Consider the following 19,591-nt stretch of genomic DNA (forward strand, 5'->3'; position numbering starts at 1 on the left):
AAGAAGAGGGAGGATGATAAAGGGGAGAAAGAAGGAGAATGAAGCGGAGGAGGATGATAAAGGGGAGAAAGAAGGAGGATGAAGCGGAGGAGGATGAAGCGGAGGAGGATGATAAAGGGGAGAAAGAAGGAGGATGAAGCGGAGGAGGATGAAGAAGAGGGAGGATGATAAAGGGGAGAAAGAAGGAGGATGAAGCGAAGGAGGATGAAGAAGAGGGAGGATGATAAAGGGGAGAAAGAAGGAGGATGCGGAGGAGGATGAAGCGGAGGAGGATGAAGAGGAGGAAGGAGGAAGAGGAGGAAGGAGGAGGAGGGGGAGGGGGAGGGGGAGGGGGAGGGGGAGGGGGAGGAGGAGGAGGAGGAGGAGGAGGAGGAGGAGGAGGAGGAGGGAGGATTATGAGGATGAGTGGGAGGATAACGAGGAAGAGGATGAGGGGGATGATGAGGGGGATGATGAGGGGGATGATGAGGAGGAGGATGATGAGGATGACTAGGGAGGAGGAGGATGAGGGGATGACAAAGAGGAGGGAGGAGGAAGGAGGAGGATGAATGAGAAGATGAGGAGGAGGATGGCGATGAGGACGATGGTGATGAGAGGAGGGAGGAGGATGATGATGAAGATAAGGGTGGAGGAGGGTGATGAAGAGGAGGATGAAGAGGAGGATGGATGAGGAGGAGGATGGATGATGAGGAGGAGGATGGAGGAGGAGGAGGAGGATGGAGGAGGAGGAGGAGGATGGAGGAGGAGGGGGATGGAGGAGGAGAAGGAGGATGGGGATGAAGAGATGAGGATGAAGAAGATGAGGATGAAGAGGATGAAAAGAATGAGGATAAAAAGGAGGATGAAAAGGATGAGGATGAAAAGGATGAGGATGAAGAGGAGGACAAGGAGGACAAGAAGGACTAGGACCAGGCCCCCTGGAGAAGAGAACACATGTCCCTGGCCCCAGACCTAGAGGAGAGAGGGACAGGGAGACCCACGGGCATAAAGCCACCTGCTGGGTCCAGGGCAGGCAGCAGTGTGTCCTCATACAGACATTTAAATGTCAGTTAATTTATCTGCTCCCAATCGGAGGTTAGCATGTATTAATTGACATAAGATAGCCCAGAGTTAGTCTATGGGAAAGATCAGCCTTACAACAGTGAACAAATGACATTAGGTGTTTGTCACTGCCAGGACCTGCTTGTCTTGATCCTAAGCTACACAGAGAGACCCCAAGGGTCAGTTGGCTGACCTCCTGTGTGAACTACAGGGACACAACAAGCTTCCAGGGGCCTTCTTGCAACTGCCTTCTTCATCTATCACTTTCCCCCACTTCGGTGCTGCTTTGGCCTGGCTGCAGCTTCTTCACCAGGAAACAGGAACACTTAATGCAGCAGTGTAGTGACTAAATATAGTACAAGTTAGAACGAGGAGATAGGGATATGGGCTCCCACAGAGCCTGCCCACATCAAGACAAACCGAATCATTGGCAAGAGGAATCTAGATTAGATCAGAAAAAGGGGTAAGCAGTGGGAACAGGTGGTGACTGAGGATAAGAAAAAGTGACTAAAAGAACAGGCTGATTAAAGAGACCAAGAGAAGAGGCCTCTGAATACCAAGGTGGACTAAGAGCTAAAAAAAAACCTATAAAATGTGAGATGAAGAAGAGCTAGAAGTGGCCCAAAAAAGTGGCAGAATATGAAATTGTATGTGAAATTGGCTTAACTGTTTGGGTTAGACAGGACCTGCAGGTCAACATCAAAATGTTGGACCTGGGAAATTGTGATTTGCAATTATTAAGAATCTCCGTAGCAAAGGGTCAACTAATAGATTTGTACAATGTCTACGTGAGAGGTAGCAACGTAACCAATTTATCCACCATTGAGCTGTTGTCTACTGCCATTGAGACCAAGCCCCAGGAAAGTGTAACGATAATTGTAGGGGACCTCAACAGGACTTTTGAACCTCTGGACTGTACAAATGACCTCTTGGAGAGCGAAGAGGACAATCTCTGGGGAGTACCACCTCTATGCTTAAAACCTGTAAGGAGATGGACAAAAGAGATCTTATCACTGAATGGAATTTGTATGGAACATGGCTTAAGAGCACTGAACGGGAGGACACCTGGGGACAAGGAGGGCAGCTACACTTTTGACAATGGCATCAACAGGAGCCGAATTGATTACATTTTGTGCAGTCTCCAACTGTGGAAAGGGGTTGTTGACATGACAGTTAGGCCCCGGGTTGAAAGTGACCACAACCCCCTCTGTGTGACTCATAGGTGGTGGAATACTGGTGCGGGTAACCCTCTAGTGATATACGATGAAACCCCTGTTATGAGTAATGATGAACGCAGGTTAAAATGGCCCAAGGTACTGGCAAACGAGGCCACTATGACTTACATCAATAATGCTGTTGATTGTGCAATTTCCGCGATGTAAGCAGCGGTTCCAGTGGTTCCAGGGGATAGTGGAATCACCGAAATCCACAATAAGTTATTCTCCCTCCTGAGACCATGCTTCTTCATTAAAAAAAGGAAAGGGAAGAAATCTAAAGAAGTGGGAAGGTGGTTTGATAGTCATTGTAGATCAGCACGATTAGCCCTGGGACAAGCCATAAGGAATAGGGACCACGCCGCTGTGACAAAGAATAGGGAACTGTATAAGATGGCCATCTATCGTGCAAAAAAGAATTGGGATGAAGGCCACTGGGCCGAACTAAAAGAGGCCTCTGATAGTAAAGACTCCAGGGCATTCTGGAAAATCATCAAGTGGGGTAGTGGAGCCGGTCCTGCGAAGCCAGACAACAATGTAGTAGAGGAAGCTTGGGTTGATTACTTCAGACCTCAGTACGCGGAAGTTAACCATCCTGTGGCAGCTGATAGTATAACACCGGTTTATGCAACCGACGATTTGTTCTCCCTTAGAGAAGTGGAAATTGCCATTGGTTCCGCGAAATGTGGGAGGGCGCCAGGTCCAGATGGCATTCCACCTGATATTTTTAAACACGATATGACCAGATGGGCGAGATATACCCTCCTTGTAGCGAATGCCCTAGCCAAGGGGGAAGTGGTCCCAGACCTCTGGAAAGGCGCAACCATTATCCCCATCCACAAGAAGGGAGATCGTTCACTGCCTGCAAACTATAGGCCCATAAGCTTAATAGCCACCATACAGAAAGTAGTCGGGAGAATGGTAACAAACCAGCTTATGGACTGGGTTGAAGACAACAACGCCCTTTCTCCATACCAAGCGGGATTCAGGCGAGCAACCAGTACCATCGATCAGGTCTTCCGCTTTACCATATTAAGGTGGAAGACCGTTGTACTGGGAAGGGGCTGCCTGTACGTCGCGTTCGTCGACCTGCGGACGGCGTTCGACCTAGTCCCCCGGTTTAAGTTATGGTTGGTTTTGCAAAAGTTGGGGATCCCTGCTGATCTGCTAACAATAATTATGCGACTGCACGAATCCAACTTCGCTAGAGTCCAGTGGGGTGGAAGTGGAGAGACAACAGAGGATTTCCCAGTGGAAAGGGGTGTTCGACAGGGCTGTTCCATGGCCCCTTTACTTTTCTCGTTATTTATTAACGGAATCGTTGAGAGGATGCTGAAGGCTAGTGTTGATGCCCCATCGTTAGCGGACACCAGGGTTCCGATCCTGATGTTCGCTGACGACACTCTTATCTTGTCTAAGACCCCCATGGGGCTGCAACGTGCATTAAACATTTTTGATGCTTTTTGCACTGAGCATGGGCTAGAGGTAAATGTGGGGAAAAAAAAACTAATGGCTTTTTCCCCCGGACGCAGGAACTACCCCAAGGTAACCTTAAACAGCAGTAGGTTAGACATTGTCAAAGAATTTACGTACCTGGGTGTACAGATCGCAGAGGGCATTGGCTAGACGCATCATGTAGATAAAGTGGTCTTAAAGCACCAGCAGCTTTCTGGTGCTTTAAGGGGGGAACACCGCAAATCCAAAACAAAACCCATAAAATCCGCATTAATAGTGTATGACGCGAAGGTTTTGGGTGCCACATTATATGGCGCGGAGCTATGGGCCTGGGATGGTTTAGCAGCTCTTCAGACTTCAGAGAACAAGTTTATGCGAGGGATTACAAGACTCCCACAGAGTACCCCCTTAACCCCACTGTTTCTGGAGTTAGGTAGACGCACCATTGTAGATAGAGCCCGATTGCGCCCAGTCCTTTACTGGAGACGTCTCTGGACGACTCCAGAAATAAGACAATATGCGGAGGGTTTTCAATGGATTATCAAGGAAGATACCTTCCATAAGATAAAATGGCTAAAACATCTGAAGTCCATGTTAGTAAACTTAGGGTTTTCAAATCTTTGGAATAACCCTGAGGGAGAGATCTTCCCTAGCAAAGAAGCCCTTAAAGAACAATACTGAGATTGGGTTGGCGGTAAGATGCTGAATGACACCAGGGCCGACTCTATGACTGGTCGCTTCCTGGAGATAAAAATTTTTCCTGCCCTGGAAAATTACTGGGACAACATCACGGTACCAATGGACAGGAAACTTGTATTTCAGCTAAGATCAGGATCTATCCCCCTCAAGAAACTGACATCTGGCTGGCACAGACACACCAATAACTTATGTCCAACATGCGAAAATGCCGAGGAGAGCATAGGCCATTTTCTTTTCGTATGCCACGCTTATGTGAATCCGAGGAGAAAATGGCTCTCGCCGGTATGCAAAAACTTGGGGACACGAGACAGCACAGTGGCTCTAAGAATCCTACGTACTACAACTCAGGATTCGATAGTCATAGGGGTAGCTAAATACCTGGGTTGGGCATGGGCAATTAGAAGACGGTCCCTGGGGGGAAGCAGGTAACAAGGTATTCCTCTCAACAATGATTAATGTAATATTATTTGTAAATATGGTTTTTATATGCAAATGTTGTATGAGCTGTACTCTATGTTTAATGAATTTTTAATCCGTAATAATGTATTATTGTATAACTGTGTTGATTTTATGTGCTTTTATGAGAATTGTCTCGAATAAAGCTTATACAAACAAACATAATTTATCTGCTCCCAATCGGAGGTTAGCATTTATTAATTGACATAAGATAGCCCAGAGTTAGTCTATGGGAAAGATCAGCCTTACAACAGTGAACAAATGACATTAGGTGTTTGTCACTGCCAGGACCTGCTTGTCTTGATCCTAAGCTACACAGAGAGACCCCAAGGGTCAGTTGGCTGACCTCCTGTGTGAACTACAGGGACACAACAAGCTTCCAGGGGCCTTCTTGCAACTGCCTGCTTCATCTATCACTTTCCCCCACTTCGGTGCTGCTTTGGCCTGGCTGCAGCTTCTTCACCAGGAAACAGGAACACTTAATGCAGCAGTGTAGTGACTAAATATAGTACAAGTTAGAACGAGGAGATAGGGATATGGGCTCCCACAGAGCCTGCCCACATCAAGACAAACCGAATCATTGGCAAGAGGAATCTAGATTAGATCAGAAAAAGGGGTAAGCAGTGGGAACAGGTGGTGACTGAGGATAAGAAAAAGTGACTAAAAGAACAGGCTGATTAAAGAGACCAAGAGAAGAGGCCTCTGAATACCAAGGTGGACTAAGAGCTAAAAAAAAACCTATAAAATGTGAGATGAAGAAGAGCTAGAAGTGGCCCAAAAAAGTGGCAGAATATGAAATTGTATGTGAAATTGGCTAGACCAACAACTAGATGTCTAGGAGCCTGATGAAGGAAATGTTCATTTGCAAAAATGGTCGCAAAGTGTGCAGCAAATGTAAAAGAACTTTGTGACCCAACCTATGTACTAATAGGTTGGTACATAAAATTCCAGATCGTAGGGGGTCACAATTTGACCTACCTCATCAATTTTCATGAGGTAGGTGCAAATTGCAACTCATTGAAATTGTATATCAATGGGAAGGTGGCCCACAGGGGTCAGCAAATTATCATTGTTGGACCAGACATCCTTGGCGTGGTTTTCTCCCCAACATTTTGCCTTCAATCCTTCTGTTTTTGCTAACTTAGTTTTACCTAAGTACTCTGCACACTTTACTACAGCTAACCAGTGCTAAAGTGCTTTGCTGTCTCCTTTAAACATTGTAAATCTAACTAACACCCAATTGGCATATTTAATTTACATTTAAGTCCCTAATAAAGTGGTGCTACATGTATTCGGGGCATGTAAATTAAAATGCTGTTAGTGGGCCTGAATCACTCATTGTGCCATCCACTTAAGCAGCATTTTAAACATGCATCCGGGCTGCCATTGTAGAGTGGTAGTGTGAGTGTGTGTAGTTTTAAACTGCCATTTCGATCTGGCAAAGTAAACTTTTTGCCAGGCCTAAACCTTCCTTTTTAATACATAAGTGTCACACCGAGGGTAGACCCTAAATTGCCCAGTGGGCAGAGTGCTGTGTATTTAAAAAGTTGCCCATGTACTTTTAACTTTCACATGTCCTGGCAATGAAAAACTCTTAAATTCGTTTTTCACTACTACAATGCCTATGTCTCCCATAGTATCACATTGAGCTAACTTACTACAGGTAGTAAGTGATCCCTTTCAATTGGTAGAGGGTAGAAATCTTGAGTTTAGTGTTTAAAGAATTATACTTTAAACCCTCTCTAATGGTGAGTTGGATTGTTAAGTCCCAATTCTGGAGAAAAAAAAACACTTTTAGAACGTTGACATTTTCTTGTCCTAATCATTTGGAGCCTGCAGCCTATATCCTGGGTCAAATGATTATAAGTAGCTGGCAGTTGGTCTTTGTGTATTGCTTGCAGATAGTGAGACAAAGGAAGAAAAGATGTTGGCAGGATGGGCCATCTCGGATTTGAAGAGGGGGAGGAGCAGTCACCTACCATATGCACATGACAAAGCTTCTGCCTAAGCACACTCACAAAGGGTTCGACACTAGTCTTTTGTCACCAAAACAGGCTAGGTCCTGGGCAGGGAGGCAGGAAATTCCAGACACCTCTGGGATGAAAACCTCCAGAACCTTCTCAGAATTCAAGACGGGCACCATGAAGGGCTGTTACCCAGAAACCGGTCCCAGGAGGCTGGTTTCCGGTTCAGGAAAATCCTGGCTTGGCAGTTCGGGCGGGACTTTTCCCATGAGGCACAGGGTCAAGACTGATTTGCATATAACTGGGCCTGAACTGAGGTGGCGAAGTGAGCTAAAGAATTATGATGGATTCAACCCGGATCTGTGACTGGGGCGAGTGTCTGAAAAGTTTCAGCATTCTGTCCATCATCTCCTTGGGTTTGCTTTGTTCACTCTAAATTGGAAGGGTATGCCCAGACATGGGTCCCTTGCTCACTGGATTCAAGCTAGCCTGGCTGATGAAGGGTGTTACACAGAAACCAGTCCCAGGATGCTTGTTTCCAGTTCAGGGAAGACCTGGCATGGCAGTTCGGGCTGGACTGTTTCCATGAGGTACAGGGTCATGACTGATTTGCATATAGCTGGGTCTGAACGGAGGTGGCGAAGTGAGCTAAAGAATGATGATGGATTCAACCCAGATCTGTGACTGGGGGTGAGTGTCTGAAAAGTTTCAGCACTCCGTCCATCATCTCCTTGCGTTTGCTATAAATATTGGACCCTCAGACCCAGCTCTGCAGTAAACCTATAGACCTATGGAAGACTCAGAAGGACTGCTATACTGCCCCGCAATAAGGACTGCTACTCTGCTGCCTGAATGAATGAGAAGGACTAGACCTGTATGTGGAATGTAGGACCACCAGAGTGCCTCCAACATCTAGCTGCTGGCCTCCATATCAGAGCCTTGGGGACAGGAAAGGCTCAAATCACCTTGAACCCAAAACATGCACACCATCTGCTGAGAGTTATTACCCCACCTCCTCCCCCCCGCCATCCCAAGTGGTACCATCCCAGTCCTGAACCCTCTAAAGTGAGCCTGAAGGAGCCATACCAGCCCAGCTGTGGTCCTGTGTGCAAAACCAACACAGAGTGATTCATCCTCAACCCAGGACCTCAAATCACAGTCCCAGGCTCCTTGGAATCACGGCTGTGGGACACATGCTCAACACAGGCCTTCGCATTGCAAGCCCCTCCTCCACTGCATCCTCAATGACTAAGCAGGACTTCACATCACAGCTTCCTCTGAACCGCCGCTGCGTGATGCATCCTCGATGCGGGATAGCACAATGCTCCTCAAACTAGAATTTAAGGTACTTTGTTCAGCGGACCTAATTCCTGTACCTGGCCCGCACTCCATCGATGTCGCCTGAAGTTTGTCCCCCATCTTGTGCGATGAGCTAACCACAGTTGGTGCTTTGTACTTCTAATCACGGTTTCTCCTTAAATCTTTAAAAATTGATTATCTCCTGTTCTACTGATTGGCTTTTTGTAGTTTTGGTCTCGAATAATTCATTACATTTTCCTTGTGTTGTGCTTCCACTTTATGACCATTTTAAGTGCTGCATAACTACTTTACACATTGTCTCTAATGTAAGCCAGACTGCATTAGTGGCACGCTACTGGAGGGCTTAGAACAGGTTAATTTGGGATATACTGGAGTTTCACCCTGACCAAAATTGTGGTTGCTGCTCGAGTAGGGTTTCAGACTCCCCCCCCCCCCCCCCCCCCCCCCACCATCACCAACCCAATTTCCTACAACCAGGTCTGTGATTGCATTCAAATAAAGTAACTATATATATATATATATTTTATCATCTACTGGCGGACGCAAGTAGATAGTTATAGTTAGGACCGTGTTTCCATAGGAAATCCGCAACATTCTATTTGGAATAACTTTGGCGCCGGTTGACGAATCCTCGCGAATTTTTCAAAACTAATGGGGCGCTACGCTCCACTCCTACCCTGAAAGTCTCGGGGGGATTCGTCAAGCGGGGGCTGAGAAAAAAGGGGGGTCCCAAAACGCATTTTCCCCATGCATTTTCCCATAGGACCTTTAGTCCGAGCTACAGCCCGAACGGCTGAACAGAATTACTTGAAATTGGGCAGAGAGGTAGTCCTCAGGTCAGGGATGTGCCTTTTGCAGGTCTGGTGTAAATCTGTTCAGTAGGTCCTGAGAAAATAGCATTTAAATCAATATATATATATATATATCTATAGGCGCGCTCTGTGCGCTTACGGTAAGCTTACCGTACGCGTACGGTGCCGTGCGCGAGCTCAATTCTGATTGGTGGTTACATGACTGTAAACATTCGAATCGGTCGAAATCAGAAAGTATCGGCCGCCATTTTCTGTCTCTCGCACTGAAAAACAAAGGTTGATAACATGAAAAGGGGGCAACAAAGAGAGTTGCAGACCCCCTAGCGTTCGTCAGGGGGTTCACGAAGGACCAAAAAGTATGAAAAATAAATTTAATATTTTTTTTTAAAAAAATCGCGGAGTGCGCGTACGGTAAGCTTACCGTACGCGTACGGTAAAAAAAAAGTTAAAAAAAAAAAGAATTAACAATCACATTTAATATATAAATCTAAGGACCCCCAAGGGAGAAAAAAACAATTGATATTTTGTAAAAAATGACGAGGTGTGCACGGTACGAAATGCGCAACGTGGGCGCTCGGTGCGCGAAGCGCACCTAGTGCCCACAGCGCGCGCACGGTGCGCGAAGCGCACCGTGCGCGCAAAAATTAAAAATAAATACATAACTTAGCATTTAAAAAACCGTACAAATTCATTGAAAAAACCATAGGTTTCACACACGTTATAGTTAGGAATTAGCATTTAAAAAACCTTGCAAATTCACTTAAAAAACCATAGGTTTCACACAAGTTATAGCTAGCTGTACATTTCACTCGTAAAAAAACAATAAAATTCCACGTTATAGTTACATCAGGTAACTATAACTTGCGCGACCGCAATGGACAATGTGTCATTTCAGATGTCATCATTGATATCATGAGTGATGTCACTGACCATGTCATAAGTGATGTAATATGTGACGTCATCAGCAGTTTATTGTGGGCGCGCAAGTTATAGTTACCTGATCTAACTATAACGTGGAATTTCATTGGTTTTTTACGAGTGAAATGTACAGCTAACTATAACTTGTGTGAAACCTATGGTTTTTTAAGTGAATATATATATATATATATACATACATACATACATACATACACTTTTATTTAAAAGGGAACATGGCTGCATTTACAAACAAAAGTTTCTTTCTGCAGGTTTTTTTTTTGTAAAGGAGGAGATGCTACTCTCCCAAATGTAGTACGACTAACTCTGTAGTTGTACAATGTCCTGCAACTGGATTTTTTTTGCAAAACAATTAATACATACCATAACAAAATGTTATTTGGATGGGATATCCTAAACATACCACTTCCAAGAAGAAATGTGTTATGCCTTCCAAAACCAATTTTGAAATTTACAACCTCGAAATAGCTTTTTACATTAGCCCTTAGACTGCCTCTTCCCTGTGAGGAAATGGTAGGCAGTTTCTTTACAGACACAAGCTCTGGGTGCATTAAAGAATGTACTATTATGCATGCACTTTCTCAAGCGATCACCAGGTAGGCTTAGGGGTGTGTTTATGTAAAAGGGGGCTTTAATGTTTCTGCTGCTCTGCCTCATTATGTAATCAAAACTACTTCCATTGTTGTGCAAGACACTGAGATTTAAGGGATTTGTTAGTTGTATGGATACCAGCGCCAGATTGATCTTCGATATTTAAAAAAAATGAGGTTCAGACAACTGGTGTTCATACAGCTGTAGACTTTGGCAATGCAGCTGGTGAAGTTGCTCCAAGTGCATGATGTTACACTGAAGGAAAGGATGAGTTGGGTGTAATAGGCATAGGAGATGATGTTGATTCGATGGGTCTGGGTGATGTTCATCAGAGGTGCATTGTAGGCTTTGAATAGCGTAGGGCTGAGGGAAGAAAGGCCCTTGGGGTACTCTGCAGAGGAGTATAGCGGTTGCCGAGGTGAGTAGTAGGCAATGCCATAGTAAACATAACAAGCTCTGTTCTAATCAGACCATGTCCAAATATAAATTTGTGAATATAATCTTTCCATATTAGATGTCATCATCACCCAAATTACCTTTGGCACTTTTTACTGTGTCTCAGAGGAATGCCTGGTGATAATGCTTAGTGTAGGATAGTGCCTCTATTGGACATGGTTTGCCTGGAAAAGGATGTAATTTCGACCGGAAGTGCACAGTGTCCCTGCCAACTAGGCCCCTTGTGCCAGAAGCTCTTTCCATAAACTGTACCTTTTATTTCCCAATTGGAACAACTTCAGTACACCTTTAAGTCATTAGTAAATGGTACACCTGGTACCTAGGACATTGGCACTGAAGAGGGACCCCAAAGGGAGCAGCACAAATTGTGCCAACGTAATGTCCTCTCAGGCGACTTGGAGCACATTCCTGTGTGCCATGCCCACAGACACTGCATCTGATATAGATATGCAAGACATCCATCTGGCAGGCCTTATAGCCCTAAGGCAGGGTGCACTATATCTCCTGTGAGGACATATCTGCATGGGCAGATATGACCCTGCAATATCCATGTCAATCAATTCTTGGATATTGTACGTGAACAGGGAAACCATAGAGAGTACATAGGCTGGACACTCGTCATTTTGAGTTCCTCAGCTCCATGATGGCTTCACTGTATTATGGGATGTATGGTATCAAACATCTCATGCTAATACACCTGCACTGATTCCATGGTCAGATTACAAATTGCACACAGAGGATCCCTTAAAGGGGTGCCTTGAAACCTACCAACCTTTAGTGTGGTCGCCGACTGGTCTAAGCCAGCCTGCCACCACCAGACAGAGTTCTGAACTCATGGGGTGAGCGCCAGCGTGTCCAGAAGTTGAGAACAAAGCCTGTCCTGGGTGGAGGTGTTCACACCTTTCCCCAGTCAGGAAGAGCCATCTGAGGCGGGAAACTTCAAAGGCTTGCCTCCTTTGAAATGCGACCCCAACCTCTTCTGATAGAAGGAGCAGCCCCCCTCCTGTTCTTATCACATTTGGCAGAAAGACAGGTGGGAAAATTTAGAAAGAATAGGAGGTGCCCCCCTCTGCCAACTCCACCCCTCAGGTGCTGGAGGCGAGGGGAAGCACATTTTTAAGTGCTAACATCTTGAAGATGGTGGGGCATCTTTAATCAGGGCTAGGGTTATGCCGCCCCCCCACAGGAGGTGGGCATAATAGAGGATGTAGACACCCCCAGTTAAGGGGCCCATTGGCCACTACCCGTCGCTCCCTTGTAAACTCTCCTAAATTTAGTATTAAGGTGGCATCCCCAGACCCTGAATTTAGTTTCCATGGATACAAGAAGAGGACAAATAAAACAACGCTGTTGGACCGAGAACTGCAGACCTCATGGTGGACATTGGGTGCAAACGACAGATTACAGAACTCTACAACAACTGTCCTCCAGCTCGTCTCATTGCTGTGTGGCCTCCACAAACCCTGGTAATTCATCAGCATTTCACAAATCACCAGAAAACTCCCTTAAGATAGAGGTACTAGCTACCTGCAGCAGCAGGCACCAAAAACAACAAACAGCCCAACATCTTCGAGTACCAGCGAAAGGTACCCCTCATCTGGAGGGTCAGTTCGGCCTCTGCACCAACTCTTGAGGCCACAGGATCCACCAGAGCTGAAAGGCACCAATACCCACGGTACCAGACCCCTTGAGGCAAAAACGTACAAAACCGAGTGCAGGTGGACTCCAACTTTACAGCAAGCCAGCACCTGGTGAGAAACTTCAGGACTCCAGAATTGTTGCTCCAAGGTGCCAGTCACTGACAGAGAGGTTCAACTTTGTGCACCTTTGCCCAGCTGCACATCTTCACTACACCCAGCCCGTCTGGCCGAGACACCTTCAAACAAGCTGTGCTCCTTAGGCCCCGGAGCCCTTGCGACCTCAGAATTGCCTGCAAGTCCCCCCTTTGCTTTTACAAGTGGCCCCCTTCCTTCATAGTGAGCTAGCCACAAGGTCCCTTTGTTTCTGCTTGCCTGAGAAACTCAGGAAGCTCCAGAGAACTTGGCCTTGGCACTTTGGACCTTGGCCCTGAACCTTCTGATTTCCAAACGGGTAACCGCACAATAACTGCACTGCATTGCTTTTGCCAATTGCCTTTTTCCTTCAATAGGAAATGTATTGTACATAATTGCGCACAACTGTAGATATTGCATTTACTGTGATTTTCTTGTATTGCAAAAAGTATTTACCTCGTACCCGAAATTGATATTTATATTAAAAAAGTAATATTTTTCCAATTTGGTCTCTACTTCATTCATTGAGTGTGTGCATCATTCATTGCCTCTGCTACTACAACAAATGCTTAGCACAACCCTCTGATAAGCCTATTCCTCGCCCACACTACCACAATAAAGAGTGGCAGTATTATCTACTTTTGCCTCTGTAAACGAACAAGGGTCTCCCCGACCTCACTACACAGTGTGCCCCATTGTGGTGCACTGTATAGAGAGGTGGATTTCCTACCATTAACTAATTGGGCCTCCTGTGTTTAGTCTGACTTCCATTCTGGCTCTTGTTACTTAAGGTAGCAATATTTCCTCAGACAGGCTGATCACAAGAAGCATATTTCATAAACAATGGGGTGACCCTGTGTCCCTCAGAACCTGGGTATAAATGATATAAAATACAATGGTTCTGTCGGGTATAACCAAGCAATTGCTTTGTTTTACGATTGAATCAAAAGAAGCTAAATACATCAATCAACAAAAAATTCATCATAAAGGAAATTATATTTAAGAGGACCACATTGTCACTGTTTATTTTTTCATGTAGTCCTCTTAAATATAATTTCCTTTATGATTAATTTTTTGTTGATTGATGTATTTAGCTTCTTTTGATTCAATCGTAAACAAAGCAATTGCTTGGTTATACCCGACAGATCACAAGAAGCAAGCACAAAAGCTGCATTACACAACTAGGCTGAACTGTCTCGGACTCCTGTTAGAATACAACTATCAGTGCTGAAGAATCTACACCACATTGCCATGCGTCCCCTTGTTCACCTCCATGCGTTTTCCGCTAATGTTGCAAAAGTCTGTTTGTATAGCTGGTTTTTTGTCTTGTAAAGAAAGCAATGTTTATTACAATTGAAACTAAATACTGAAAAAGATGTTGAAGTCAGCTGTGTTGAGGGAACTCTGTACTGGTAAGAGAGGTGCAACCTTATTTAGTGACAGCCAGGGCTTTAAGTGGGCCGGGTCTGTCCGGGTCTGAGCACCGGCAGTTATTTTCAGGGGGCCTCGAAACAGGTCTCTATCAGGCTCTATTTTCGGGCCTCACAAAGGGCTTTGACTTGTTGTGAATGGAGTCTGCGTTTATTTATGAGTGAATAGTGTGTTTAGCAATGCCTAGATTGTTGAACAAAAACAGACAAAAGTGCTGGTGAGTGACTTTGTTAATGAAGGACTACTCAGATGAGGAATGCACCCACGTTCAGGGTAGGATGCCCACTCTATTCTACATCACAGTTTTCATACCACTGGTCATTATTATGTGGATCATGAAAACCGCGCCACCACATGGCTCTCGATCCAGTCAGAGGGAGCAAGGGGGTTGCAGGCTGCAGGAGCGATCCTTCAAGGGAGAGCATAATGTAACCTGAACTCCCAGCTCCTGGTACTTAATGATGATCCTTTCAGAGTGGAGTCTTAATGGACTTTCAGCAGGGGTGGCTGAGTGCAGTTTACTGTAAGAGGTCAGGCTAATCATGTGGTACCCCAGGACTTTTTTGCACATGTCTGAACCCTTTTATTCCTCGTTTCACGGCTCTGGGACAGCATTTTCTGCGAACAATTGTATCTTCACTGGCACAACAGCGTCTTACAGAGGCGCAACTAGAGCCAAATGTCGCGGGGGGCTAATTCTTCCAGCAATATGCAGAGTGGAGATGCAGGGGCTCTAAGAAGGGGTGAAAACACAACAAAGCCTAGTTAACAAGTGAATGGTCTTTTAAAGACCTGTGAAGTACTCGGGTGCGGCTGCAAGAAGACGGCCGCCAGCCCGGGAAGCTGGCTTAGCCAGGCTGACACACACGACGGGCGGAGAGGGGTGGCTGAAGCCCTTTGAGCCCAATGGGCGTTGCACACCTGGCGTCTTATGTATACATTTGACTGGCATTAATATGAAAAAGGCAATGAATTAGTCAAAGTCATGAACAGGTTCAAAGAGATGCATATTAAAAGCTTGTTTTTAGAGTGGCAATGCATACTTCATTTCTGGCGCTTTTAAGTGCAATAAATAAGTGTTTTGATTGTATAAATAATCAGTTTACAGACCTCAGACGGATGGAAGGCTAACATGGCTAACCTAGCGTTCAAACTCTGTTATCAGTATACTCACTAAGTCAGTGACAGCATGGGGCTGTGATTCTTTTAAACCGTGTAGTGGTTGTGCTCAGTGACTGCTTCATGCGCAATGTAATATGACAATTTCCCATAAGGGCCAATTGGCATGCTCCTTTTTTTTCTCGAACTTGAGAACGTGTTAGGTGGTGGTTTGTGCTCCCCCAGCTTCAGGGCACGGTGGAGAACAACCGGAAGCATAGTTTGCATGTGTACTAATATGGAGGCATTCAGTGCTTAATTTGTGCCGGTGCTTTCCGGTGCACAGCACAGGCACTTAATTGCCAGCACCGGGGCTTATGACTGTATGCCACATGGTAGTGGTGTCTGCCAATTTAGGTACGAGCACAACAACTTCTGTTTATTATTTTATTTTCAATTTCCAATGATCAGTATTTGCCTCCAAAGCTATTCTTATAGCTTTGGGGGCCTGTAATAGTATAAACTGTCACACTTTTAAGAGTGTGATGATTAATAGTGTGTTGGTGCTGTCATTGGCAGTGCTGCCAGGAGCAACGGATGGTGCAAGCTCTAGTGTCCTACTGTCAAGGGCCCCGGCACTAAGTTTTTTTTGACAAATTAAGCACTGGAGGCATTGTTACACGTATCCTCACTGAAATCAAACAACAGATAAAATAATAATATTGGTATTTGGATGTTGGGTGTCAGGCGCAGCTAGAGCCAAATTTTGGGGGGTGGGAGAGGGGATGCTAATAAATATTTCGGGGGGGGGGGGCTAATTCTTCCAGCAATCGGCAGAATGGAGTTGGTTTTAACCATGGCCCTACTTGGATAGGCATCACCCCTTTAAGGGGTTTGCCCCGCCCCTTTTAGAGCACCCCTAGTTTTTTCCCCCCACTTAAATCCCTGGGGACAGCCATATGGTGCGGTGAGAAAACATGTTCAAGACGCTTAGAGTCTGGGCCCACTAATGCTCTCCACCTACCATTTGTTACTGGAGGGCTCCAATGGCTTGGATCATTGGCTGGAGCTGCCCGCTGTTCACAAGCTCGGTCACGTCTGAACAGCCACCAACGCTCTTTTCGCCAATGAAAACGCGAGGCACCTAAACCCAAACAACAAGAGAAGAGAAATGGATGCATTATAAATCGATGTTAAAGCAGGGGAGGAAACACGCTTGGAGTATTCACATTGAGCCGTGGTAGAACGCGAGAAACGATAGATCGGTATTTAAGGTTTTATTATGGGGAGAATAGGTCAGGGACTTGGTACATGATTCTGTCCACTGTCGCGTCGCGTCTCAGCAATCACCACCACGCAGCCAGGTCAGTTTCTATTATTTATTGCATGCATATGTATCTGCAGCCAGCATGCTGCACGTCCTGCCTCGTCCCCCGCTTCCTGTGTATATCCTGCCCCTCACCCCTTGACCGGAACTGGTGTCCGGTGACCTCTCCTGCCCTCTGCCCTCCTCGGGGTCCTAGTGCCTCATTTCTCAGGACACTACATCTCCCCCCTTTGTCACAAAGGCATTACGACAGTAGCATTCGTTGGTAGTAAAATGGGACAGTCTCTTTTGTAGTCAGTTGCAGGATGTGAACTGTCGACTGATGTGACCCGTGAGATGCTGCCTAGAGCGGCATTTCACATTTCCTCTATTAGTCTCTTCGGTCTCACAATGTCTCTTCTTGGCCTCTCCACCTGTCCTTGGCCCTCCTTTGGCCTTGTTGCTTCTGCGACACCTGCTCCATTGCATTCCTTCGTTGTTGCGTGTTCTTCCTCTTTTTCTTCTTTTAAGCCTTTGAAGTGTGAGCTGTTCCTTGTGATTCGCCTGCTGTCTGATTCTGCTGTTATCATGGTTCCTTTCACTTGTGTTATCGTCAATGGGTCGTGGGCGAATGCACTGTCCGACTTCCGTTGTTGTCTCTGTCGTACAATGACAGTGTCTCCTTCATGGAGGTGTGATTTGGTGGCATGTCGTCTTCCATCAGCATATTCCTTCATTCTCTTCTTGGCTGCCTCATCTTTTGCTGCCACGCCTTCGTGCCCCGGCGCGGCCAGTCCTTCTATCTGCGGCAGCCTTGTTCTGCTTGTCCTCCCTAGTACTAGCTCCGCCGGGCATTTCCCTGTAGATCCATGAGGCGTGTTTCTGTAATCCCTCAGCATTTGGCATAGTGCTTGTCCTAGGGAAATCTGCGACAGTTTCGCCCTCTGAACTGCCTTCTTGATGTTTCCCATAAATCTTTCGACCATGCCGTTTGCTTGCGGCCATAGTGGTGTTACCTTTCTGTGCTGTATTCCGAGGTAAGCCATGAACCTTCGGAACTCCTCTCCTGAGAACGGAGGGCCATTATCCGTTTTCAACGTCTCCGGGGAGCCCCATGCTGCGAATATGTCGTCCAGAACAGGTAGCGTTGCGGCTGCTGACGTTGAGGAGACTGATCGCACAATCGGGAATCTGGAGTATTCATCTATTATGACCAGTAGGTAAGTTCCCGCGTCTAGAGGTCCAAAGAAATCAGCGGCCATTGTTGTCCATACTGCTCTTGGTAGTTCCGACATTTGCAGTGGTTCTTGTCTTGCAGGCGGACCCGTCGTTTGACAGAGGTGACAGGCCGCTATCGTATCTTCGACTAGACGATCTAACCCCGGGAACCAAACCTTTTCTCTCAGCAGTTTTTTTGTCGCCACAATGCCCCTGTGTGACTCGTGTGCAATGCTGACCACTTGGCGTCGTAGCGAACGTGGAATGACTATCCTGGTGCCCCTCATTACTATTCCGCTGTTTGTCTCCGAGAGTTCCCCACTTATTTTCTGTAGAGCCAGCATCTCCTCCTTTTGTACTCCTCCCTTCCATGTGCAGTTGTTGTTTATATGTCTCCATCTTTGCTGTCTCGTCGTTTCTTGGGCCGCTCGCAGTGTGTCATCTTTTTCCGTTTCTCTCTCTATCTCTGTTAGAGTTACTGGTGCCGGCGTGCTTTGCTTTAGCACGAAGTTTAAGTATTCTTCGGCCATTGAGGCCTTTTTTTCTGCATGTGGCAGCGGATGCCGTGACATGTAGTCGGCTGGATTATGCTCTTTCCCAGGTTTGTGGACAATTTTGAAGTCGTAGTCCATTAGTCTGATGCCCCAGCGCTCAATGCGGGGCGGCATCTTTGCTGCTGGGTTGCCGTAAATTGTTACTAGTGCTTGGTGGTCCGTGATGATGGTGAACGGCTTTCCGTACACAAACATGTGGTAATGCTCGCATGCCCATACCACCGCCAAGCTTTCTTTCTCCGGCTGGGAGTACGCCTTCTCAATGTCTGTCAAGCTTTTGCTGGCATATGAGACAATCTTCCTTGGTGACTCCTTTCCCGGCAGGTGTTGTGCTAATATTGCACCTAACCCCACTGGGCTGGCGTCAACCGTCAGCTCGGTGCAGAGCCGAGGGTCGAAGTATGCGAGGTGCTCCGCCGTCATCACAGCCTTCCTGATCTCTTCGAACGACTCATTGCACTCTTGAGACCAGACAAATTTCTGGCCCTGTTTTGTTAGCTCTCTCAGCGGCGTGCTCACTGTGGCAAAGTCTTGTATGTATCGGGCACAGTAGCTTGCCAGGCCTAGGAATGACCTTATTTCTGCCACATCTGACGGTGGCTTTGTCTTCTTTAGCGTTTCCACTTTGCTGGGATCAGGCCTCATCCCTTTTTCCGAGAATATGTGTCCGAAGAAAATCAGTTCTGTTCTCCCTAGCTCGCACTTCTCTCCATTTAGTGTTAGTCCAGCCTGCTTTAGATGTTTGCACACTTGCCTTAAGGCGCTGTCATGTTCTCCGTCTGATTTCCCAAACACTAGGATGTCGTCACTGTAATTGAAACTGTTGTGTACTGGTCGTATCACCTGTCTTATTGTCTCCTGAAATATTTCGGCCGCTGACGAGATACCAAAACTGAGCCGTTTTTATCTGAATAGTCCTAGGTGTGTGGAAAATGTTGTTATGTACCTCGACTGTGGGTCCAGCTCTAGTTGGTGATACCCTTTGTATAGATCTAGCTTTGAGAATCGGCACGCCCCTGTCAGCCTGCTGATCATGTCGTTCAGATGAGGTCCTGGATGACGTTCCCTCGATATTGCAGTGTTCGGTAGTCTCATGTCCACACAGATCCTTATTTTGGACGTATTTTTCTTCGGGACTGCCACAATCGGTGATACCCACGGTGTTGGCCCGTCTGCAGGCTCAATTATGTCTTGCTGCAGTAAGTTATTTATTTCTTCCTCCACTTGCGGTTGTAGGTGGATCGGCACTCTCCTGTGATGCTGTGCCA

At 46.2% G+C, this 19,591-nt stretch overlaps 1 protein-coding gene across 2 annotated transcripts in view; it reads right to left on the reverse strand.

Annotated features, from left to right (window-relative positions):
• GLRX (glutaredoxin) overlaps positions 1-19,591 on the reverse strand; it is a 97,903-nt gene that overhangs the window by 1,992 nt on the left and 76,320 nt on the right. Inside the window, exon 2 of one of the 2 annotated variants that reach the window (XM_085632500.1) lies at positions 16,270-16,389. The exons of the other annotated variant lie outside the window; for it this stretch is intronic. Coding sequence (XP_085488626.1) covers positions 16,276-16,389 — 114 coding nt within the window. The 3' untranslated portion in view covers positions 16,270-16,275. The remainder of the gene's footprint in view (positions 1-16,269; positions 16,390-19,591) is intronic. 2 annotated transcript variants of the gene reach the window in all.

This window comes from Triturus cristatus, chromosome 2_1, assembly GCF_964204655.1.
Source record: "Triturus cristatus chromosome 2_1, aTriCri1.1, whole genome shotgun sequence".
Taxonomy (NCBI): Eukaryota; Metazoa; Chordata; class Amphibia; order Caudata; family Salamandridae; genus Triturus; species Triturus cristatus.